General features: G+C 39.2%; 3 protein-coding genes across 4 annotated transcripts in view; 2 read left to right on the forward strand and 1 right to left on the reverse strand.

Moving 5' to 3' along the window:
* Positions 1-9,174, forward strand: part of hpse2 (heparanase 2) — a 50,594-nt gene extending 41,420 nt beyond the window's left edge. The window contains exons 10-12 of the mRNA XM_068717548.1: positions 2,573-2,718; positions 4,853-4,999; positions 7,357-9,174. Coding sequence (XP_068573649.1) covers positions 2,573-2,718; positions 4,853-4,999; positions 7,357-7,519 — 456 coding nt within the window. The 3' untranslated portion in view covers positions 7,520-9,174. The remainder of the gene's footprint in view (positions 1-2,572; positions 2,719-4,852; positions 5,000-7,356) is intronic.
* Positions 9,175-11,807: 2,633 nt separating this feature from the next.
* On the forward strand, positions 11,808-22,682 carry hps1 (HPS1 biogenesis of lysosomal organelles complex 3 subunit 1). The gene is made up of 18 exons (XM_068722547.1): positions 11,808-12,060; positions 13,925-14,114; positions 14,218-14,352; positions 16,355-16,497; positions 16,582-16,690; positions 17,745-17,905; positions 18,058-18,160; positions 18,263-18,347; positions 18,455-18,513; positions 18,606-18,773; positions 18,974-19,153; positions 20,118-20,194; positions 20,289-20,426; positions 20,637-20,701; positions 20,867-21,012; positions 21,631-21,744; positions 21,866-21,948; positions 22,029-22,682. Exons 2-18 carry the CDS (start codon positions 13,998-14,000, stop codon positions 22,189-22,191), a joined length of 2,046 nt encoding a protein of 681 aa, XP_068578648.1. The 5' UTR covers positions 11,808-12,060; positions 13,925-13,997; the 3' UTR covers positions 22,192-22,682.
* On the reverse strand, positions 22,678-25,604 carry st3gal7 (ST3 beta-galactoside alpha-2,3-sialyltransferase 7). 2 transcript variants are annotated; one of them, XM_068722560.1, is made up of 8 exons: positions 25,488-25,604; positions 25,068-25,228; positions 24,852-24,978; positions 24,431-24,768; positions 24,043-24,229; positions 23,750-23,890; positions 23,273-23,422; positions 22,678-23,189 (listed from the first exon to the last, which is right to left on the reverse strand). In XM_068722560.1, the coding sequence occupies exons 2-8, from the start codon at positions 25,214-25,216 to the stop codon at positions 23,103-23,105; spliced, it is 1,179 nt and encodes a 392-aa protein (XP_068578661.1). In that variant the 5' UTR covers positions 25,217-25,228; positions 25,488-25,604; the 3' UTR covers positions 22,678-23,102. The 2 variants fall into 2 exon arrangements, with proteins under 2 accessions (XP_068578661.1, XP_068578670.1); XM_068722569.1 differs by lacking the exon at positions 22,678-23,189 and having other exon boundaries at positions 23,341-23,425.
* Between the last annotated feature and the right edge of the window lie 133 nt (positions 25,605-25,737).

Genomic DNA, 25,737 nt, shown 5'->3' on the forward strand with positions numbered 1-25,737 from the left:
CCACTAACGTTATTTGGCTCATGAACTAATCACTTCTCCAAAATCTGACAATCATTTTTCATTATGTCCCTCATTAGTTCACTCTAGCTCGCATGCACTTTTTCGGCCTCACTTCAACTATAAGATATTAAACAATCGAGATGGCTTCTTTTTTCTTCCCTCTTCTCTTTGTCTCCATTATTTTTCTGGGAATTAAGGTCTCCTGCTAGAATCACAATGCTTTTAACATGGTGGGATATCGAAATGCTGCACCAGCTTACCTGCTGAGAGAAATTTGGGAACTGGGAAATTTATGACCTGGCCCCTTCTCCTATAGGAGGACTCCCCCATTGATACAATCCAGTTAAAACCCAAGCCCACTGAATGACTCAACCGCTTCACCTTTCTCCACAGTTATCCTTTCCCTTTTCCTTACTTCATCATTTTCTCTTTTTTCTCTGTTTTGTTTTGTTCACACTCCACTGGAGGCTGTTGTCTACTGGGTTGTAAACTCTTAAAATTAAGTGAACAGAGATTTATTGTTTGAAAAACAGATATATTGCATAATGCACCCATTTGAAAAGATTGCCCATCAAATGCTCTGAAGAGAAAATATCTAATACAGTTGTCTACCCCTCACCTACATCTCAGATATAAAGCAGGGAGATCTTGCCTCTGTCTTATCTCCCCATGTTGAACCCTCAGACTTGCAAACCTTCATGACTCTGCATATTGTGGGTATACTTGTACCTATTTTCACCTTTCCTGGATATGTTTTTCTCTGTTTATGGGAAACCCAATTAAATAGAAGATTGCTAACTTCTTCATGGATCTAGTTAAATCAAAAAACACCGACAAGTTGAACTGCCCACTAAATGCAGTGTATGACCTCATACTTGGAACTCTGGATTGTTGTGGATTAACAGCGTCTCAACCAGGCGGTCTGAGTCTCATGTGTCCTATTTAGCTAAACATTAAAGGCTGATTTTTACTTTACTTTTAATTTTACTTTTCGACTTTGTTAGCATCCATCCTTATTCCCTTAAATGTGCACCTGAGGTGTGGTCTCTGGTGTATGTCTTTACTTTTCTTGAGTCTTTGACATGTTACTACATTATTTGTGTTTTTCATATTGTGTCTTGGTCTATGTGGCGTTTGGATTTTCAAAGTTATGGTTGTTCCTCCAGCTGATGTCTTTCTGTCTGGATAGTTGGGGGCCAAAAAGACAGGCAATTAGACAGAATAACAGATTAACGGATTTAGGACCTCTGCTGATATATTTTATGTCCCACCAATTCCTTTTCAGGTTGGGGATTTTAAAGACACATTAACACCAGCCAAGGCAATATTTTAGATAAAAGTTCACCAAAGTTTAAATCAATGCAAATGTAAAGATGGGAATTTGCTTCGCCACTGGAAGCAAATGTTTTTTCGCTCCTTCGCTTGCATAGAATGGAAGTGAACGGGAGGCGAATGTTAATTTTGCACATGTGTGACCGTACCTTAACACACACATGAAAATTTTAAATATATCAATTTATTGCTGGTTTCTTTTACTTGAGTTTTGACATTTAAACACAAAGCAAGAGTATAGCATCAGTCCGGCCATCTTGCACGAATAAAACTCCAGACTTTTTCGCGTTGTTTTATACACTATGTAATAATCATAGATCACAGTTCTGGCCATACATTCACCCATCCATCCCTCTGCCTGTGGCCAACACTATACAGTTCCATACTGTGCTCTGCTTCTTCGATGCCTTGGCAGCAAATTAAGTTAAAGCCTGCATGGAAAAAAGAAGCCCTTAAATGTTGCCATATGCAGGATTGCATGGGAACTTCCTGAGGAACACATGTTGTTCTGGGTCTCTTGGAGAGGTGTTGAGTCTGTAGAGTGAGACACAGTATGGTGGACCACTCAACATAAAACAGCAATTCATGATGGAGCATAATATTTTGTACAAATGTCATATTTAAGACCTGTCAATTGTAAACCGGTCAGCGGTTGTTCGATACAATGTGACATGTTACATGAGGCTATCAGCTCCAACTAAATGTTTAAGTGTGAAAGTGCTGACATATTTGGACTTGATATTTTGTGGAATAGATCTCTTTTTTCACCCTGTCACTGCTTTGTTGACACATTCTTAATTTTCACAGTTTGCAAAACTTAATCTACAATCACCAGGACAATTCATGGCTGAAAAAACAAAATGGAGATTTGAGCAATATTTCCTTTCATGGGAATCCAATCCACCATTGCTGTGATGAATGGTCTCTTTAAATAGAAAATATTATGTTAGATTTACCCTTGTATTTAACTAAAGCAGAGTTGGTAATGCTGTTTCCCTGCCTTCAGATCTTTAAAACTTCCTTTCCACACCTGCCTGTTTTTGCTTTGTATCTTAAAACAACAACCGGGTGAATCCAGTCCTGAGCATTATGATGATAAAATGAACCAATCCTGTCATAAAAGTAATGTAAGCAAATGTGTGTGTGTGTGTGTGTGTGTGTGTGTGTGTGTGTGTGTGTGTGTGTGTGTGTGTGTGTGTGTGTGTGTGTGTGTGTGAATGTGATGGTATTGCCTTTACAGGATTATTGGTTCTCTCTGGTCTTCAAGCGTCTGGTTGGTCCAAGGGTTTTGGCTGTGCGGGTGGCTGGACTGCAGAGGAAGCCGCAGCCAGGACGAGTCATACGAGACAAGCTACGTATCTACGCCCACTGTACCAGCTACTACAAGTACGTGCTGCAGCTTACCCACCTTGGATTAGTTTGTAACCTGCACTTAAACACAACAGTAGTGTACATTATAATGATATACTGTGATTTTCTTTTCTTTTTTTTCCATTTGAAGCTGACAGATGACAAAGCACACATCCCCTCAGTCTTTCAGTGATGTGTAGCAATACTTGAATCTCCTTGAAGATTTAGATGGAAAACAGACTGCTGCGGATTCAACTTTTTCTACTCCCTGCGTCCTGCAAACACCTTAAGGCTCAGTGTCTGGTGGGGACGAACAAAATCCCCAGCCGGCCCATTTGGCTTCCCATAAATAAGTAGACCACAGACACCCGCTCTTTCACAGCTCAGAGCCTATAAAACTTAACGGGTATCACTTATCAGGTGTGTGGGTTCTGTCTCCCTTCCGTCAAAGAGACGCTGAAAGGTGTACGAGGCCTTTATCCCATCTCGGATTGGCTGGAGGGGGGTATGTGAGGGGGAGGGACAATAAGGCAGTCTGTGCCGAGAGGAGATAAAGAGTGCCACCATGACCTGTTCAAGGTTATCATTTAACCCAGTGGCTGTCAGCACCAGGCTAGATTTACCGCCTTATTCTAGACAGGGCTCGTTTACAGGTGGAGCATCTCTTAGAAAAACAGTGGAGTGCTGCACAGATAGATGGTTGATAACTGGGCAGGAGTTGCATAACCAACACACACATGAGGCCTGATGACATGCATGCAAATATTTTAAATACTTTTCAACATGTCACTTGGGAGTAAAGAGATGTCCATGCCATGCGGTGCAGCTCAGCTCCACTCAACACACCAATCAGCCATGGACTCATATGATCAGACAGCAAAGCACTAAAGCAGTCCATCTTAAATCCAAAGTTTCAGTTGCCATTATTTCTGCCACTTTGTGGTTTTACACAGTGGACGAACCATTGTAGTCTTAGTGGTTTGACTGTACTGGGTAAGACAGCAAAGACTGTAAATGTGCTCAGCCAGTCAGTAGTTTGAAAAGTCTTTACAGATTTGATATTTGACTTTCACTGCCCTTTTACCCATTTTAGTGGTTTGCATGGTATTTTTTTTTCACTTTCCAGCGACGCTCTAAACATCAAACAGCATCAACACATGTTTATGTTCCCAGTTTGGATCGCTAAGAACCTCATCATTTAAAAGGCCTGAGAGGTCATTATCTCTCCCTCCATCTAACCATCTGATCTATCCAGGTTTCTCAGAAACAAGGCTGCAATAGTTTAACACAGAGCCTGACACACAGCGTTCCCATCAACAGTACCCTACTTTATTTCTCTCTGTAAATATATTGGCAGTCCTGCAGGGTTGATGAAAAAATGGCTCACCCCGAACCCAAAAGAATGAAGATAAACATCGAACCAAAAACCAAGATTGCTTTATAGATATGCGATTTTGGAGGTGGTAACTGGGAGAGATGTCTACCAGCCCTGACCCTGAACACCAAGGCCGACATGTGGTATTCACTACATCTGTGTTGTCTTTGTCCTCATATCTGGGCCCTTATTAGATTTTATCATGTTTGTCTTATCTGTCCCGCTTAGTTATTTACCTCTGGCCAGTATCGCTATCAAGTTGTGTCCCCAGTGCTTTGCTCTCAGGAGAGGGACTCAATCACTGTTGTCTGTGTAACTTAAGAAGTGTTGCTCGTCGCATTCATCTGACCCTGGGCTGCACAGCGACAGGTTTTAATATTGGACACTGTACAAGAGAAGCAGATTTTCGCAGCAGATAGCCTTTACAGGGATGATAAAGGCTTTGAAAAATGTGGTTTATTATGGTTCATACTAAATATAGATGATAACTCACTGCTAAATGGAATTCCATTCTTGAGCATGCTTTATCTAACTTTATTATTTTTCTGCAAGCCTTTTGATCCAGATTAGATCAAGGAGTTTCGGTTTGATCCTCTTACTATATGTGATAAAAAAATATCAAAGGCTTTCTTTTCTTTGTAGTCATCTTTAATTATAGAGAATTCTATCCAACATGGCAATGTCATTTATAATGAATCCCCATTAACAGATGTGAAGAAGAGCCTTTTTCCTTTTGGATTGTCTTTTCTTAACGTAAAGGAAAATTAATTTTCATCCTTTTCTTTACAACACCAGTCATAACTATGTGAGAGGGTCCATAACAATCTACATCATCAACCTGCATCGGTCGCGAAAGAAAATCAAGTTGGCCGGGACATTACGGAACAATACCGTCCATCAGTACCTGCTGCAACCCTACGGCACTGACGGACTCAGAGCCAGGTTAGTATCTCTCTTTCTCTCTAGTATCTGAAAAACGTGTCTGAAGTAGTTTTCAAAAACTAATTATTTTTGCAAACGTGTGAAAGGTGTTGAGATGATGACCAGGGATAATACGATTTTCATAAACAACTTAATGGGTTTTTAATTATTAAATTTTTTTCAAATCTTTAACTGGTACTTAAAACGCTGCAGGGACTTCATTTTAAGTGAGTCGGCATGTTGTTTGAATACACAGTCAAATATACACTTAGATGCAATAACGTTTTCCTGTCTATATAGATTGTAGATGGCTTAAGACAACATAAAGAATAATAAAAAAAGCAAGTATAAAATAAACCCTCTTCCAATTTCAATGAAGAACCATTGGGGTTCACTATTAATTCAAACTGTCACGATATATTGCGCTGCTTTCCTGAAACTGAAACTTGCCAACTTAGTTTTATTTTTCATTTTTTATTTTGTCAGTGTGGCATAGACAAAAATGTAACGAAATATACAGACACATGACGTATGAAACAGAAACTATAATTTGAATATGGTGCAGATTTTTTGTTGTTTTTATGACTGAGAGTATTGAAAGTGTTTGCTTGCATGTATGAAGTGTGAAGTGTAAGCGCCAACTTTTAAACTCCTTCACAGAGATCCAATGTGTTAACGCCCCTATGTTCGAATGTGTTTTTATAGCCTGCGACGGATGTTTTGTCAATGGATTTTTATTTCCTTTCATATTTATGCTATTTAAACTCATAATTCTGTTTATAGTTTTGACTATGATATATTACACTTCATGTATCAAGGTAATACAAGTTGTATTGCCTTAAAACGTCCCATAAAATGAAAAGTTCATGCTTTCAGTCTCTTCCTCTCTCCTTTAAGCTGCTGGCCTGTTATTCTGAGTCAGACTTGAGCCTCAAATCCTGGAATAACAGTCTAATGACTGTGTGTGTGTGTGTGTGTGTGTGTGTGTGTGTGTGTGTGTGTGTGTCTAGGTGTGTGTGTCTGTGTGTGTTATACGATGCCGACATACGGCCTTAATGGCGGCTCAAGCATGATCCTTCAATAACAACATAATGACGGAGGATGTTTTAGGTGTTAGAACAGGATTACAAGGCAATTAATAGAAAAGAAAGCTAACGATGAGCCTTTTTCAGGCCTTAAGTGCTTTCCTTTACCACAGGCAGCGCAGAGTAGACTTTTATGAAGAATTTAGCAACACCAGATGTCTATAAATTTGTCTGAGAAGTGGGACTTTTTAATGCTGCCCAAGTATTCAGTTCCATGCATGTTCAAGGAAAGCTTTGAGCAACTTTGATTTATAACTTCTCCATATTGAGCACAATTTTATTTGATATTTTATTGAATTTGAGGTTCACGTAAAAATATTAAGACCATTTGGCCTCAATCCTTATACTATTGTGAACTTTACTGTATAAAATGTAATAAAAATATGGTTACTAATAACAGCAGCACTTTAAAGTTGAAAGGTTGTGTGTTGGTAATGCAATGCAAATACAGTTTAAGGAGATCATTTCTCTTCAGAACATGATTTATTATGTTACATTTAATTAAAAAAAGAGAAGCAATGGCTTTTAAAAAGGCATCTTGAGCAGGACTCAAGCTGCTGTTATGCAGGAAGTTTCATGAAATATTCCTGCTGGATCTGTAAAGTCTTATTAATTATTGTACAAACTCTGTGTGTTAATTACCAATATATTTCACCCATAATTTGTTTGTTAAAAAGTGCACCTTAACTTACAACTGTGACATGTTATAGCTCTTCAATAATATTTCATAATCTATTTTATATTTTTTTATATTCTAAAGTTTTTTTATGCTAAAAAAGTTAAAAGGAAAACATTTTTTTAGCTGTTTAACACATTTAACACAATTTTCTTTACTTCAACTTTTATTGTTGAATATATATAGTATTAAAGCAACCTGTCTGTGTCTCACCCAATGGTGATATTAAGGACCATGAGAAATTAGATCATATTGAAAACATTTTTTTAACAATTTGTTTTTAAAAACTGTATTTCAAATATTGTTATTAGTACTGCAGAAGTAGAATATTTTCTTAGCTTGAAGTCTTAAACATGTACTATTTCAGTGCAGCTGACTCAAAACGGTTCACTCTGCAGATTCCACTCATTTGCAATTTTGTAACAACAGCGCCTTCAAGTGTACATTTGACATAATCAAAACCCCTAAAGACTGAAGCTGCATTTTGCTGTCTTTTGGAAATACTTTATTAATGGACACATCTTTATTTGACATTTTCACCAGTTTTATGTGTCAGAAGGCAGGTGAAGAAAATGTTATCTCACTTAACTAATGCAGTCCGTATGTCCGTTTTTCAGATATGTCCAGCTGAACGGGGAGAAGCTGCTCATGGTGGACAATGAGACATTCCCAGAGTTGAAGCCTAAGACATTGAGGGCTGGAAGGACGATAGCCATGCCTCCCATGACCATAGGCTTTTACGTCATCAAAAACATTAACGCATACGCCTGCCGAAGATAGCACTGACCCACAAACCGTCTGCCAGTTTTACCCAAAGCTTAAAAACTGTGTGGCTCTTCTTTTTTTTCTGTCTCTCTGGGAAAACACAGGAGGTCAGAATACCACTTTGTTAGGGGTTCTTTTCAGTAGAGTGTACACTTGGCTTGATAACAGTACAGTCCTCTAGTTTAACAACAACCTCTTCCACCATTATTTCAATGGTAATATCTAAATTACAAATAAACCCGGACTTTTCCTTGTTGTCTTTTCTGCTCCGACAAAGAAAGACTTGCCCACAACGCATAAAAAGGGCTGCACTGAACACTTTTCAATTCTTTTCACCAGCAACTCCTCATATGCCACAATACTTGTATGGACAGTGATTGTTTTGTGGCTTTGTATGGAGTAATGCAATATCATAAAAGTCCACATTCTTTGACTTGATTAAGCTATATTTTCTTCTCTTGGATTGTATAACCTAGAGTTTATCTCTGTGTCTGCCAAGAGTTTTCTTTTCTTCTAATCTTTCACTGACCAACTGAGAGAAAACTCATAATAGCATACACACGTCAACTTCAGTTTGAGTTGATCATTTCCACAAAGAGAAAAATGCCACGGTGTGTGTATAAGGTCATGGACAAGCTAAGTGCTATGGGTGAGTGTGTGCATGTGTTTTATTGATAAAGCTACTGATGTGTCTTTCCAATCTGTTTTGCCTCTGAAAGTATACGTATCTCCCCTTTCCATATCAAGTGGCTTCAAGGGAAGATCTGTTTCTTTTAAAGGCTGTATGTTGTGTGTATCATTGCTTTTCTGGTGCAGGTTTCTAGTGTTGTGTTGCAGCGATGCATAGCTGAAGAACAGTGTGAACCCATCCACAACATCTGGCCTCACATGCAGCCTACAACTAGACAAAATTTGGGTTTTGCTTTCATTTAAAAAATTCAAAAATACCAGTTTTTCTCACTATCTTCAGTGTGATCTCATGTTTTATAATCCTCTTATGCTGCTAGGGTTTTTTGTACTAAATATACATTATATATTTTACATAATTTTGTACAGATTTACTGTCATATATTATTAGATCATGTATTGTACATAAAGAGAGTGTTGAAAATAAGTGATTTAAGCTTGATATGTTTACTTACACACAGTACACATCTAATTTATACTTTGCTTTGTCTTTATATTTCTATTATAAAAGTCTCTGTTACGTTAGTGGTACTAATGCCCTAACTCTAAAGAAAAATCTCAAGTATTTTGTAATGAGTAATTGATTGATGCAAATGTCATTTGCATCAAGAAAAGGAATTTGCAAGAAAAGGAATTATGAGATGGTTTATGATTCACAACCAACAGTATGTTTCACATTTATTGAAGTTTCATTTCATAATATTTTAACATCTAATATATAGATTGGCTTCTTATTCTCAAGACTAAAAGAGACACAAAGAGTGAGTAAAGACGTCATTGTATTCTCTGTATTGACATGAATTAGAATAATGACAACATTTCTCTTGGGGGGAAGATAAGCGGGAGCAGGTTCCGTACTCGAACATGTTAAATTTAAAGAATATTTGTTCATAGTTGATGTAGAGATGTTCATATTTCTTTTTGAGAGCATTATTTTAATATGTAAAGTGTGCCTGTATATTATTTTTTCTTAAAAAAAAGTTTACATTGATAATAAACACCTACAAATACCTCGGAAGTTGTATTTGTTTTCTATAAGCTTCAGTCACTGTGTCAAATTCATCATGCCGCAATTTGCACAAACAAATGCACTCAGATTTTGAACAACATTAAACTTTGTTTGTAAAGTCACTAGTTGCATACATGAGACAGATTCGTCCCATCATGTGAATTAACATTGAGCAATGACTCTTCAGTGGTTCTCGGGATATAACAGAGATGTGCAGCAGCACATGGTCTCAAGGAAAAACAAAGAGATGAGAGGCTATGATATATGCCCACATGGGAGCACAAAGAAAAGCAGATATGCCCTCTGACAGAAAGAACCTAATAATATAAACTGCCACATTCAAGCAGCATCCTTACACTCTTACACACATGCACAAACTGTTACACTCTGAGGCCCCAGATGTGGAAACAGCTGGAGCAAGTCTTTGTAGTGGGAAGAGTGCTGTCTTGTCACTGCATGAGACAGCTGCTGATGGGAAACATGAAGCCAGGATGGGGCTAAACCTCCAGACCTCAGCTTTGGCCCAGACAGACTGAACCTGGGCCAAACCTGGCTCAGTGTCTGCTGATGCAAAGACAACTGGGATCTGCTCGGTAGGGTCATGTCAAAGGGAGATGAAGGATCTTGTGCACTTTGACTAAAATGTTTGATCAGTTTCTCCCAGACGAGCACGGTATGTGAAGACTGCACTGCACTGATTTCTATAGAAAGCGAGACAAAAAGCTTGAACTGTACTGAAGTTTCATGACAGTGAGTCATTAACACTGGCTGCCCATCAAGAGCCGTGATCCAAAGCATGTACCTTTAATTATGTTTTGTTTTGTTTTTGTTAAGTTCCATTCATGGGAAATGGGCTTTTAGCTTTTATGTATTTAGCAGAAATGTTTGGTCTCAGAAATGAACTACAGGAACAGTCTCATGTTCACTCGCATGCGGTTCATTTCAAACAGGCCAACATTGTTGACACATAAGAATCAAACCAGACTCGTTAACGCCTGGTCCATTTAATCGACGGCCTCACAAAGAGAAAAATATTATTCATCATACCACGAAGGCCATACGTGTTTGTGCACATTTAGATGAATGTGTAGACATGCTTTATTTTTAAAGCACATGCAAACCTGGAAAAACAGAGTGAGAGAGCAGACGTGCTAATGTACAGAGAGAGAAGGAATTGTGCTGCACTTTCTCAAGAGAATTGCTTGAAATCGGTTGTCAGTGTTCGTTTAAAGTGCTCTTAGATCAGTCAAATGTTTGATACATACATGAAAATGTAACCGTGTTCCAGGGCAACACATGATCTTAATAATTTCTACTTTGAAAAGATACCTTACTAAAATAAAAAGTATGTTTGTTGAGTAAATTGAGTACTTGACCTGTAAGTAATAACTGACCAAAGCAATATCGAAATATCGAGCAATGAGGCCTCATAGTGACATTCAGGATCCTATCAAGCCAATCCATAGAAATGGTTTGGTTTGGCACACTTCATATAACCGTGTACCTTGTGATAACAACTGCTGAGCGTCACTTCCACCGGCGAAATCTAATTGTGTTGTGATTTAGTCTGACTGCGCCGTATCTGGCCACTTCTGCGTGACAGTGCCTCTTTAGTGGAGGTAACTGTTACCCAGGCCTGCCTAACACTGTTTACACTCGGTGATCCATTTTGAGACATGCAAGGCCCCCTTCTCCTGTTAGCATACACTGAGGATTTCATGATGTTTACTCTGTATATACAGGAGTCAGCTTAAATAAGACTTCCATGAACGCTGGATCCCCTGAAAACTGATGGACTAGATTAGACTTTGGCCCACAATGTAGAACTCTTTTGGCATTTTGGACCATTTTGACCCAAGCAAGGTTAATAAAACATAAATATTTATGTTACTATGAGGTTCTTTGCAGCGCTCAGAAGCCAAACATACAATCTGTGCTGAATATTGTGATACAACACAGATTTGTTATAGCCATCAAAACATTCTCTGAGAAACAGCCTAATGTTTGGTGAGTGTATATCTGTGTATATGCAGCATATATGTAACGTATGTCTGCTAAATTGCTCCCTCCATGAAAAAACTAATATTTATGGGAGGTAAAATATTGAGTTCATAGTGTATTGAGAATTTCTTATCTCTCCTATATAATGTGTTGTTTTTACCCGTAGTAGTGTGTTAATGTTTTGCTTTGCAGGGCCATGTATATAGTCGGAAAGCTGTAAGCAATCAATTCATAACTTCCCCCTATGATAATTATTTTTATTTTATGTTCCACGTTCATGTAAAAAAAAATCAGGCCAACAAACATCAATCTTTATATTATTGTAATCTTCAAGTTTAAAAAATCAGTAATGGTTTCTCCAGATTTTGCTGTGTTTCGTGCTCACACACATTTTGCTCGTGGACTGATTTATTAGGCCTACTTTTCTTAGAGATTTGCACAACATGGTCAAATCTCAATCACCTCCATTAAACTGCATTCCACAAATACCAAACTGTCTCAACAGCGCAGCCTCTCAGTCATGCGCCCCACTTTAGACACCAGCACGTGACTTGTTCCTGCGTCACTTATCACCAGGCTCCTCGAGGGAGGGCAACCCATTGAGGAGAAAGTTCACATTTACTACAGGAGCAGTCTTACAAGATCCCCATAGCTTGATATCTCTGTTTTCAGATCAGCGCACACTTCCTGCTGCTGGTGTCACATGACCCAGCGATGCGTGTTGTGGGAGGAAGCAGGTTGAGTTTGAGACAAGATAGCAGCCGCGAGGAAAGCGTCCACGAGCCGAGGAGAGCTGAAGTTTTGGACAACAGAGACACTGGAATGAGATGCTGGGACCACCCGCCGCAGAAAACACAGAGTGAGTCGGGACATGAAGTGTAACAGTGTCTTTGTTTTGTACGTGGGACAGTTCGCGAGCATCAAGGAAGTTAAAAGTCTTGTAAGGGGAAGTAACTGAGGGCTCCAGGTAAAACACGGGATGTAATTTACGGATCGGAACAGCTTCAGATAATAAAAGGCATCAGCTGAAATACACCCTGTGACCTACATACAGGCTCATACAGTCAGTGGTGTAGGAGGTATCATTCATATCCTTTACTGAAGTAAAAGTACTAATACTGTAAAAAATACTCTTACACGTTAAAAGTCCTGCAATGAAAATGTTACCTAAAGTAAAAGTAGCCCTATGTAAGTATATTCAGGAAAATACACTAAAAGTATTAAAAGTAATAGAACTCAATGCAGAAAAATGTCATATTATATGTTATATCATTGATTGTCATTATTCATGCTTTTAAGGTAAAAGCAGGGGTTTACTGTAGATTTTGTATCAGACTACAACTAATGAATATTTTTATTATGGATTAATCTGCTGATTGTTTTCTTCATCAACCAAGTGTTTGCTTGGGTTATAAAAAATTGTGAAAAATGACTATCACAAGTTCTCAGAATCCAAAGTGATACCTTCACAATGCTTGTTTAGTCCAACAAATTGTACAAAATTCAAAATAATTAAAAGGTCTTTCAAAGTAGTTTCCAATTAATTTTGTGTCAATCGACTTCAGCTGTTGTATATACTGTTTGTTTAGTTTAATTTATAGGAAAATATATTTTATAAGCTCTTTATATACACAAATCTTAATTTCTCAAATAACTACAACTTTCAGATAAATGCAGTGATGTGAAACGTACAATATTTCCCTCTGATATGCAGTGGAGTAGAAAATACCTCAAAATTGTACTTCCATTCAGCACTTGAGTACATGCACTTAGTTACATTCCACCAATTGCAAATAGTTACATATGTGATTGTGGGAAAATTTGTAAATGTATGAAATTGTACTTTTGTGTCATGTCTGACTTCACATGTACAGTCCATAGTAGATATTAGGTTTTCAGTACTGCTTTTGTTTCAAAATAATTTCACAACACACACACTCACAGCACATTAACATGATGGTCAGCACTGCAGGCTGTGTGCACAACTTTGATGATGGTTGGCAAAATTAAGGAAGTGTTGCAATCACATGTGTTATGTCTCATATGATGGTGAGACAAGACCAGAAAGATTTGACAATGGTATTTCCCAACGATCATTATTTAATTAAACACCTTTTGCGATTTTGTTTTGTGATGTGAATCTAAATGTATTCCAATACCTTACAAGGAGTTGTTAAAAATGAAACAAAAGGTACTCTGTACTAAATATACAAGATTGTAAGTTTAGTGTATTAGTGATTAGTCTTTTGAGGGTTTAAAAAATATTTGGAGTAAGCCGATTTCAGAGAGCAAAAAGTTTACAAAGCTCAGTCACCAACATTTCATCAAATTAAGGCTGATATCACTAGATTGCCAAAGATGACCCAGTACCTCACAACGCTTACAAATCATTTTAAAAGTATTTTCTTGAGCAGAATTGGAATACAACTCTTGCAAACTGCAAATCAGCGTCAGTGAGCGGGTATACAGTGGACTCTTATATGTGCTTTGACTGACAGCGTCCTGAGATCCCTTACAGTTGGCATTCTTGCCTCTGACTTTACTCCCACCAGAGGTTGTCATTGATAAAACATCAGCTCTTAGATACTGTTTATTTTAGGTCAAAGAGCAATGGAGTGTGGGAAAGTTTCTCCAGTGGCTACAGTATTTATAACTAGGCCTGCATGAAAATAATGTTCCAGACTCTGTTTTATGTCTTTTGCTTCTATACTTTTTCTTTTTAGCATAATGCAGTGGAGAGATTGGAGTAAATAGGACAGCACAGCGAAGCAGGACTGGAGTGAATCTGTGGTCCAGATGAAGTGCTTGCTGATAGCCAGTGAGAGCGCCGAGGTCCTCTTCCACTGGACTGACCCAGAATTTCAGCAGAATGTCCAGGAGCAATATGGGGCGTCTCAAGAGGACGGCCAGGGGGTAAAGAAGAAGAAAATAAACAGATACTGTGTGTGCGCCTTTTTAACTGGTTTGAATAACTCTTTACCTTTTATTCTTTCCCTTTCTTTGTTGTGATGGTCAGCTTCCAGCCTTCGAGGACAGCATCAGCACTCTGTTTGCTCCCATTATTATCTCCTGCAGCACCATGGTGGACAGGCTGGGTGACAGCTACACCTCCTTCACCACAGAAAACAACCATATCTACATCCTACACCAGGTAGCGCCTGACTTCCTCAACAATAATTCTTTCACCCCTTCACGAATCACCAGACTATTTTATCCACCCTTAAGCATTAAAAGCATACGAAGGATGTGATTTAGTGACTTTTCACCTTGTTCTGAAATGCCTTTCATGTGTAAAGAAGTTTTCTTTATTCTTGAACTTTGCCTTGCCAACAGCAACAGCACCGTGACCTAAATAAACGCAGGCCACTCTCACAGTGAAGCGTCATGTTTGTCATGTGAGTCTTGTTAAGGAATCAAACTGGGCTTTGTTCTCCTGCAGCGCATGAGCACTTTGCTTCTGGTCCATTCAGCGTCAGCAGCCTTTGAGGTCTTTCTCATGTAAATGTTTATTCCCTAGTGGACAGTTTCCTACAATCATATAGTCCTCTCCTCTTTCACAAATATACAATTTTATCCAGTTTTAAGCCACATTTTACACTACATATTTAGATCTTGGTTGTTTTAATCCATATGTTTTAAACTAGGCATACGGTGCATAGATGGCTTAGTTTGTACTTGCTGTAGTAAAGCCGGCGCGAGGCGTGCGTGCCAGAAAATGACGTACTTACGGCCGGCGTGTGGGGCAAGTGGTTGTGGCGCTTGGTCGTGCATATGTAATGCTTAACTTATTTCTTTACAGGGCTTGTACAAAGGCAATAAAGTAGTTCATGAATATGAGATGTGAGTTAACCGATACATACAATCCCTCCTTGTCATTGTGGAGGTTGGTCACCAATGACCCTCTCCTCTCCTCAGATGACCACTCCCTCAACATCCTGATACTATTCAACCTCACTGCAGCCTTTGAAACCATCAACCACGCATTCCTCCCCTCTAGTCTTGATTCCTCTCTCCATATCACTGGCACAGCCCTCTCCTGGTTCAAATCATACCTCTCCGACCGTCTCTCAAGGTGTCCCCCAAGGTTCGGTACTCGGTTCCCTCCTCTTCATCCTCTACATGCTCCCCCTTGGTAACATCATACGCCACCATGGTCTCCATTTCCACTGCTACGCTGACGACACCCAGCTCTACATCTCCGCCAAATCCACCATCACCAACTGCCTCACAGATATAAAAACTTGGATTCAAGCCAACTTTCTCAAACTCAAAAGCGGAAATCCTCATCTGCCCCAAATCAATAAACAAATCCCACCACAAATTCTCCCTCTACATCGATGGCACCACTGTTCCTGCTTCCACACATAACTGTAACCTTGGTATCATTTTTGATCAAACCTTCTCCTTCGAATGCCACGTCAATCACATCACAAAAAACGCATTCTTTCATCTAAAAACATTAGCCGTCTACGCCCCTCCTTCTCCTCCTCAGCTGCTGAAACACGCCTTCATCACCTCTCGACTGGACTACTACAACAGCATCATATACGGCACATCCACCAAAATCATCAACAAACTACAGTACATCCAAAACTCAGCTGCTCATCTGCTCTCCCACTCCCGCACCAGAGACCACATCACCCCAGTCCTTCAAAACATCCACTGGCTCCCCATACAGCAAAGAATCCAGTTCAATGGTCTCCTTATTACATACAAAGCCCTTCAGAACCCTGAACCCCTTCATACCTTTCAGACCTCCTGCACTGACACACTCAGATCCTAGGACGCCAACCTCCTTACCCCCGTTACTCTGTCCAAGCACTGGACCTGGGGGGACAGGGCCTTCTCTATTGCTGCCCCCTCCCTCTGGAACTCTCGCCCCCAGTACCTCAGACATTCTATGTCACTCGCCACTTTCGAAACTGTACTTAAAACTCACTTATTTAAAATCTGCTTTTAACCTGTGAGGCTAGTTCTTTTACTGTTTAATGTAATCTCTCTGCCTTGTTTATATTGCCTTTATTGTTTCTGTTTTTACCATGTAAAGTGCCTTTGAGTACCCTTTTTAAAGCACTATACAAATAAAATGTATTATTATTACTCCATTTTCTATTTTATTCAATGCAAGCTTTTGCATTTTGTGTCCTCCCCAGTTCGACGAGTGTCTCTACATTGCAGTGAATGGAGATGGTGAGGAGGGAGAGGGTGATCTGAGGAGGAAGATCTATGTGATGAAAAAGATGATCGAGGTCATGTTTGGCATGGTCACCCTCAGCAGTAACCTCCTCAGGAAAGAGTAAGACCTTTTGTGCATTCCCCCATAATACTGGACCGTTTTAACAAGGCATCTGGTTGATATATGAACTGTGTTTGTCACCAGACTGCGTCCTCAGGACACGGAGCAAAGAGCAAGACTATGGAAGTTCCTCCAGAGCCTGCTGGAGACCTACAGCCACCTCCGAGAGAACGACCAGAGCTTCTTAGTGGAGGTGCAATGCTTCGCTACTTTATACAGCAGGAAAAGTGTCGCCTTTTTTTCTTTTGAGTGTTATGTTTTTCTCAGCAGATTATATGGGGACAAGACAATACCAGAATGCACAGCTTTACAGCGGAGTGCACACTCCTGCCATCTTGATACAGATTCAAGCTCACCACTGGAGTCTTGTATGCAATATAGCAAAGCCAGAGACCTTATTGAGCTGTCAGTGTTATGATGATGCACACCTATTATTATTATTATTATTATTATTATTATTATTATCATCATTATTATATTATTATTATTATTATTTAGTTGTGTTTTGATGTGTCTGTGATATATTTAATTATTAGTCATATTTGTAGCCTTTTTTTCCCCGCTCAGGGATATATTTGGATCCATCAACCTTACAGCTTTTGTACATTGGTAAACAGCCATTTATAAAGATTTTTTTGGTTTGTTTTTCGAGTCACATTATTTATTAGTGAAGCCCTGACTATCTTGTGTGCATTGTACCGTCAGATTTGGGATGTGGAAACGTTAACCACTAGATGGCAGGAATGGGTAGAAAGTCCAGTTTTATGGGGTGTTTATATTATGTTGTCGGCTCCCTATACCTCTTTTTTTCTATTCCTTTTATTATTATTTTATTTTACAAATCATGTGTGTGTTGAAGTATGTCTGTGGTACAATCTTTCATGTTGTGTGTTTAGGTAGGAATGACAAGCTCATGGTCCATGTTTCTAAAGCTGTCTACTCAGCTATACAGTGAACCAGTTATAACTTGACATTTAAGTCCTATCAATGTAGACGTGGTCCTATTACATCTAATCTGAAACCCCTCTTTTTTTTAATGTAACAAAAAACACTTGACACACCAGCTATCCTTCAGTCCTCTTTCTCATTAGAGTAAAAGGTCATTTTTGGCCTGTACTATTTGAAATGCCAGTTTGTACATGTTTAAAGGGCAAATACATCACTTTCAACGCTCAGGCTATGATGTAAGCAATGGATAACATCGTCATTATCACCCTCGCTCTCGTGTCGTCTCCTCCCTCTCTCAGGCGGTGGAGAGGCTGATTCACCCCACGCTGTGTGAGCAGTGCATCGAGTTCCTGGAGCGCCGTTTAGTTCAGCAGCTTAACAGCAGTGTAGAGCGAGCAGGAGAGGAGGTGATGCACGCCTTCATCCTGGTTCACACCAAGCTGCTCGCATTCTACTCCAGGTACAGATGTGCCCATAAACCCTTGACATTTATTCCACAACTTGCAATGTCTTATTTCTAGCTTCCAAGACAGTGAAGATGCTTCATTTAGTTTATTCTAATGAGATTTCTTTATAAATGATGCTGTCTCTTTGCTCTGCCACTCGTTCTAGCCGCAATGCGAGCACGCTCTCCACCTCAGACCTCCTGACCCTCATCATCATGGCACAGAATATGTATCCTAGCAACACAGACCTGGATGATCCAAATCCCGAGGTAGACAATGCAGACAGCCGCTCACACAGTACCAACACAACATGTTGGTGACCTTGTTTCTGATTGTTTATCGACTGCTCTTGTGCATGTTTGTCTGTGAAGAATGTTGAGAGTACATCCGGCTCTGGTCCTGAAAGTTTTTACACGCCAGAGCCCTCCCCTACAGACGGGGACTCGAGCAGTTCAGGTGGGTTGAGTAGAAGAGTCTGTGTATTCATTTTTAGTCAATTATTTCTCATTTTACATTACAACAACAGCAGTATGTTGTATGTTTTCTTCATGTTTGTGTGTCAGGAGACAGGCCAGCGAGAGGAAGTACACCTGTGTTTCAGTTTGTGGACCCAGACGTCCAGGTGAGAATGTTTATTCCTAAAACTTAATCCTGATTCAACGCAAAATAAACACAATGAGACCTGTCGACTTATTGAAATTATAATGTCGTCAGATGGCAGAGGACAGCTTGCAAACTCTGGAAGTTCCTCCACCTGACCCATCGACGCCTCGCAGAGTCTTCTTAGAGGTCTCACTCAAAGATGGGCTGTATCCCATGATGCCTCACTCCATGTACTGTCTACCTCTGTGGCCTGGCATCACACTTGTGCTACTAACAAAGGTTTGTGGACACCAACACACTTCCATGTATGTACTTCTGTCATGTGGACACAATTTCCTCCCTGTCGTCACGTGTTCTGGCTGGTTGGCCAGCACCCTTGTAACACATTTATCTGGACTTATTTAACTACAGTTGTATGCAGTGTTCACAGTATACACACATTTTGCTCCCTTGTTGATTAATTTTTTTTACTCCGTCAGATTCCCACCAGTGCAGTGGCCATGTCAGTGTACACATTTTTGGAGGCCTTTGCCAAACTGGAGAAACGTTTAAGTGAAGGCCAAGAAGGATCTGCTGCTACTAGAGGCCAGCGGACTATCCATGAAGTCCGCAGCAAACTTGATAAATTCATCAAAGCCCTCGGGCCTAGTGAGATACAGGTGTGTGTTGTTATGTGTACCAACATTTTGTGCATTTGTACATTTTACATTTCACCAATACATGCTTACCTTCATTTAAATACCACCCTAAAATACTTCCTTCACAACTATCTTTACTTTAAAATGTTTTTCTATCACAGTCTGTCAACTGAACTTCAACCCATATTATTGTTATTATAGTATAATTCATACAAACCATGAAACAGTTTATAGTTCCTGTATGCGCTGAAAAAACTACACTTAAAGTTGTACGAACTGTGCCTCTTTTCTCTTGACACACACTGAATATCTTCCTAAAGATTTGTTTTCTAAATTTGAATACAAAGTGAATTTTTGTTTGAAGATTTGTTTTGTTACCACCATCTTAACTTGAATTAATCAACTGAAGAGCCAGTAAAAGCACCTTATAGAAAAGGTTACCGTAGCCAAGATAGTCAGTACCTTGCATATTATTTAAACAGGATTTAATCATGAATATATATATGTATATATATATATATATATATATATATATATATATGTATATATATATATATATATATATATATATATATATATATATATATGTATATATATATGTATATATATATATATATATATATATATGTATATATATATGTATATATGTATATATATATATATATATATATATATATATATATATGTATATATATATATATGTATATATATGTATATATATATATATATATATATATATGTATATATATATATATATGTATATATATATATATATATATATATATGTATATATATATATATATATGTATATATATATATATATATATATATATATATGTATATATGTATATATATATATATATATATATATATATATATATATATATATATGTATATATATATATATATATATATATATATATATATTTCAGTTTTTGGAGCTGCACAAATAAGATCTGCTTTTGTTCCTTTGTTTTCTATCCAGTCTGGGCAGTTGCAAAAGGACTGGACAGAGTTCAAGAACTTAGCCTTCACCAGAGGAGGACCTGGGTTCAGCAGACAGTAAGTCTTCTGCCGCCCTCTGCTGGCTGAAATGCCTCATTAGCAAAGCAGTTTGGCGATTAGTTGAATGAATACATTCATGTTTTTGTGTTAGTCTCATTCCGTCGTGTAAGAAGATGAAGACTCAGCTGTGTGGCGTATACAGACAGTGTTTTCTCCTCGAGTCACGACAAAGTGACATTCCTCAACGTCTCTCCCCCGGTCTGCAGGAACGAGCCCAGACCATGGTGCAGTATGTATCAGTCAGCCGAACATGCACTATGACTGTTGTTAACTAATTAGTGACATCTTCAAATTTGAATCCATTGAGAACTTTTGGAATAACTTTTACATCCACAACAGCATCCTTAATTGTTCATGTTGGTACTTCTTTCTCTCTTTGTCTTATTCTTTCACTGTCTTTCTGTTCTACTCGTTTTCTCTCACCTTCTCTGTCTCCCAGAGAGAAACTGATGGACTGGAAGGACTTCCTGTTGGTGAAAAGCAAGAGAAATATCACCATGGTGTCATATCCTGTCAGCAAAATAATCCTACTTCCTGTGATGTCTTGTTGTGTGTAAATTTATAATACCTCTGCATGCATTTTTTTACAACATGCAAATGCATAGAAATCTCTTTGAAATACCACTCACAGTAGTCCTGAGTGTATTGATCTTGACCCAGCTGATCTCACTTACCTGGAGGATTTCCCAGGCCTCATCCATTTTATCTGCGTGGACCGTTCCACTGGCCAAATGATTGCGCCATCGCTCAACTTGACGGAACGCAACACGTCTGAGCTGGGGAAGGGACCATTGGCTCAGTTTATCAAAAGCAAGGTCAAGCATACCAGAAATACACGCCAGAAACTGTTCATGTTATCTAGTCATTTAAGTCTCATTTTAGTCTGTTCCTGCTTTCAGTGCAAAGAAACAGCAATATTGAATTATTAATTTAAATAAATAATTTAATTTGACTGGCTAGGTTACAACATATTGCCATTTTCATCTGTAAAAATACTTTTGAGAATTGTTTGACATTTTGGGAAATACTTAATTTGTTATTTTTTTGCCAATAGTTAAATGAGAAAATAGATACCACTCTCACATCTGTGTTTAGCTTAGCATGGCTTAAAGACTGAAATCAGGGGGAAACAGTTGCCAGGAAGTTACTGCTCACGACAAATAAATAGTCCGGCACATAACCTCTCTATATTGTAATTTTTTCATTAAACAGAACATATAACATGTTTATAAGTGAGCTTTCCAGTCTTTGTGCTAAGCTAAAACTTTCTCTAGCTTCATATTACTGTACAGTTAAAAGAGAATTATCTGTAACAAAGAAAAATAAGCATATTTCCCAAAAGAAATGAACTATTCTGTTAAATTGTTTACTGCTTCAATAGTTATGCTCTTTTTTGTCTTAAATTAATTTCTCCTAATTAATCAATCCTGAAGGTGTGGAGCCTGGTCAACACAACACGGCGTTATCTCCAGAAGGGTTACTCTACAGTAACATTGCGTGACGGAGACTTCTACTTCTGCTACTTCCTCTGGTTTGAAAATGAAACCGTACGTTACTGGAATGTCATGTTTTAGTATTCAGTAATAACACAAAAATTAATTAAGCACCCCGGAATACTGTAAACGTAAAAGATACAGCATGATATAAGTTGTAAATTTGATCAATCAGGGCTTCAAGTTGGAGGCAGGAGACATACCCATCCTTCCTGATGACTCTGCCCCCATTGGGATGCTTGCCTGGGACTACTACAAGTAAATAGCGAATGCCAAAAATAGATGTGATTAATCCAAACAAGAGTGCTGCTGACTATAGAAAGAAATGTGTCCTGCAGGAAGCTGTTGAGGTACTACAGCAAGAATCACCAGGGTGAAGTGGTGAAGTGTTACGAGCTGCTGACAGTTCACCTGGGGGTCATCCCCGCTGAGATCATCCTCCAGCACTGCAGACAGCTGGCAAGCAAACTGTGGGAGCCTTCACGCAATCCACTGCTGTAGACACATCCACGCACTTGAACTGAGTCACAGTAGCCAAGGTACTCAATCATTGTTTTGCAAACAACTGTTTACTCTCTATAGATATATGGTGTCTAGCTTGTGTTTCATGTTTCCACCTTTTTCATGGTGTATACGGTTATTTATCCTCTGATAAATTCACCTAACATTGTTCATTAGAACACAGTCAAACACCAACATGCACTGTTTTGTGTCTTGTGTGAAGTATATTTAGAATATCTTGATTTTTGTAATATATTTTTGAATTCTCACTAATGACCTGTTTTCTATTTTTAGTAATACCTAAAGAAAGTTTGTGTTCACTTTTTAAAAAACTGCAGCTGATACATTTTTATAAATACAGATACTGTCCATTGTTGCTTTTAATACTGCTAGTGTCTTAACATGTATGAATGAAGCATACATTTGTTATTATTGTATGTCTCAAATATTTTAATTTATCTGCGGAGATAATAAAGATCAGTACTCTCACATTCATTTGTTTATTGAGTCATTGGAAACAGAATTGTAATAGCACTATTTGAACCATTTAACCATCACATTATTTATACAAATCAGCCAAGTTAAGTCAGTCGCTGATCGTGTTCCCATGTGTGATGACACAATTATTCATCCATGTGACAATTACTGTATGCGTAACATCTAGTGATGCAATAAATTCATTGAATTTACTAGATATGCTAGGTTAAGTCTTACCAATCATGAGCTTGTCTAACCTTTAATTTGTTCACTCTTCAGTCAACCCGGGAGACTGTGAGTATTTTTAAAGGTCAGTTCACACTTTGTAGGATTCTTCCAGCAGGGCACCGTTATGGAGGACTCCACACAGGCTCACAGTGAGAGGAAGGAGTGCATGTCAGGTTCAGTACATTATCAGCCTCTGCACTGCTGACTCATAGAGCTCCTGTGAGGTCTGTCACAGCTCCTGCAGCCACCAGGTCCCTCAAGAAGAGTTTCTCAGCATTAACGTCGTGCACTACCTGGATGATGATAATAGTTAAATCAAAACATGAGGCTTAACAGCCTTAAAAATGCATATCACTGTTTAGTAATCTATATTTACTTGAGCCTTCATTGCGTCCATGCGTATGGTCTCATAGTAGTGAAGCCTGGCCCCTGGGTGCTGCATGTTGTAGCCAAAACCTGCCAGGCTCACCTGGTCACACAGTTGCAAAGCCATCACCAACGCACTGGCGCCCAGTGTTGGCACCATCTACTTGAAGAGGAAAAATTTTCTATTTTTTCAACCAGTATGATATGGTTCTATACGAAAAGCCTATTATAAAGGGCAATGGGTTATAAAATGAACATGTTATCCTGTTGAAGGGAAGGTTGTGTTTGCTCATCTTTCACTCCCTTTATTCAAAGGTGTATAGCAAAGTCAACACATGTCTGAGCAAGGCATATACATATATTATTCAGGACTGGTTAGGCTACTCAGAAGGGCCATTGTTCTAGATTTCCTTTTTTTAAATGTATTTGTATGCAGTATTGTATGAAAGCATACAACAAAGCATGAGAAATTTTTTTTAGAACTCACGTTTCCCTGTTTCAGAGCATATTTCTGTAGGACTTGTCCTGTTTTGTGAATAATCTCTGGGTGGAGGATCCTGAAGTTCTCTGGTCTCAGTGGAATATCATCCACCACTTCCCTCCAGAACCATATTTTGGACCAAAAGCTCTATTAAAAAAACAACACAGGAGATGTAGAGCATGTGAGGCAGTGAGTGTGATGATGTGATATTGGTGTTGCTGCACGAGTTGCTGTGACACTCATGGCTTATGTAATATGCTGTATGTGTGTGCAATGGCTCCTGTGACGTATAGGCTTACTAGAGGCTGTTTGGTGATGACAGAAGTGAGCCAGTCGAGGTCCAGGCTCTTAAAGACCACCAGAGCAACCATGGTGGTCTTTTTGTACTCGTTTGTGGAGTGAGGTGCTGCCTCTGGGTAAATCAGTCTGATGGTGGTGCGAGAACCAGCATCTTTCTCATAGCCAGACACTGGAGCATTATTCAGCCTGGTAACAGTTGAAAATGTATGTATGAAATTAACTTTGTTCTGTTGATGCGGTGTATTTTCTTCAAGCTACTTCCTTAACCTCAATCAATTTTTGTCTGCTGAGGAAAAAATCCATCAGCATGAGTTAAAAATAGCCACCATAATCTATCACACTAGTAAGATATCCTTCCACCTGTCTGTCTAACAGTGGTGCACATACCTGATAATGATGTCATACTGATCTATATGGGATCCAAGATGGCTCCCATGTAGAACCCCTCCATTGCCCACAACCACACATCGCCTGCAGTTGCCTTCCCTCTTCAGTGATGGAGGCAGGCCAGGCTGAGGCAGAGATGCAAGAGCAAGGGCCAGATGCTCCTCACTGCCCTGGAGCCCCAGAGGAGGGGACAGATCCCAGGGCACAGACCTTTCCTGCTGCACAAACACAGGGATGTCTAGGAGGCCTGTAGAACATGACAAGGGCTTGAGGTGGTTCAGGCACCAGCGAGGCTGACAGGGGCCTGAAAGTAGGGAGGCTGACTGATTTAGTAAGACCTAAAGAGACGTGCAAAAATAGAGAGAGGTTAGGTAAGAGTAAAGAAATTATCTAAAATGATCGCTAAGATGTGCCTCCATACCAGATCTTCAGGATGTTGGTTGTCGTCACTGAGAGCTGCCACTTTATCCAAGGGGAGATATGCAGGAATCAGAATAGCCGAGTAGCATCCAATAAGCAGCACCAGACTGAAGGCAAGGTTTTCTCTCCTATACAACAGAGAGATAAAAAAAAAATACAGCTTTATAGCATTAATTCACAGGTACACAAAATAAATACAGTACCTGCAGAGATGTACCTGCCAAGGAAAGATTCCCTGGAGTCAGTCTTTGCAATCACTTGCTGCCAGTGAAAGAGAGGCGTTGGTGTTGCAGCATCCGCAGCCTCGGGCAGGAGTGGAGAGCCGTCGTCTGGGGCCTCTACACTCAAGTGATTCAGCGTCACCATGGCACCTTTCACCTGAAACACACACATCATTCAACTGGTAGTAGTGATTATTACCTAAATCCTTTGTAACAAAAACTACATGCACAAATATTGCTTCTCTCCATAGTAAAGAAAAACATTCTTAATAAAAACTTTAAAGTATTTGTAGATCTCAGAGTACCATGTTACCTATTTCACTATCAAATGTAAACAAACACTATGTTTGAATTGTGTCTACACACTAAAACATCAAGAGGATCATCAATTGAGCAATGTGGATTGTATAACTCACAGCCAGCCTGGTAGAGACGTAAAGCGGATGGTTAACTGTCAGCTCGTCTGTGCTCCATGCTTAAAGGGAAAGCAGTGTCCTGTGCAGCTAAAATGGCTGCTGCTGCTTCCTACTCCACTGAACTCTGCCTCTCTCAATAACACGTTAACCATTAACATGTCACTCAGTCACACTCTGGCAGGAATGACTGTAAATAAGCATGTGTGGGACCAACTGTCCCATCCAATAGAAATCTGCATGTAAATGTCAG

Source organism: Cebidichthys violaceus, unplaced genomic scaffold (genome assembly GCF_023349555.1).
Source record: "Cebidichthys violaceus isolate CVI_PGR_0920_01 unplaced genomic scaffold, fCebVio1.0.p SCAF_10, whole genome shotgun sequence".
Taxonomy (NCBI): Eukaryota; Metazoa; Chordata; class Actinopteri; order Perciformes; family Stichaeidae; genus Cebidichthys; species Cebidichthys violaceus.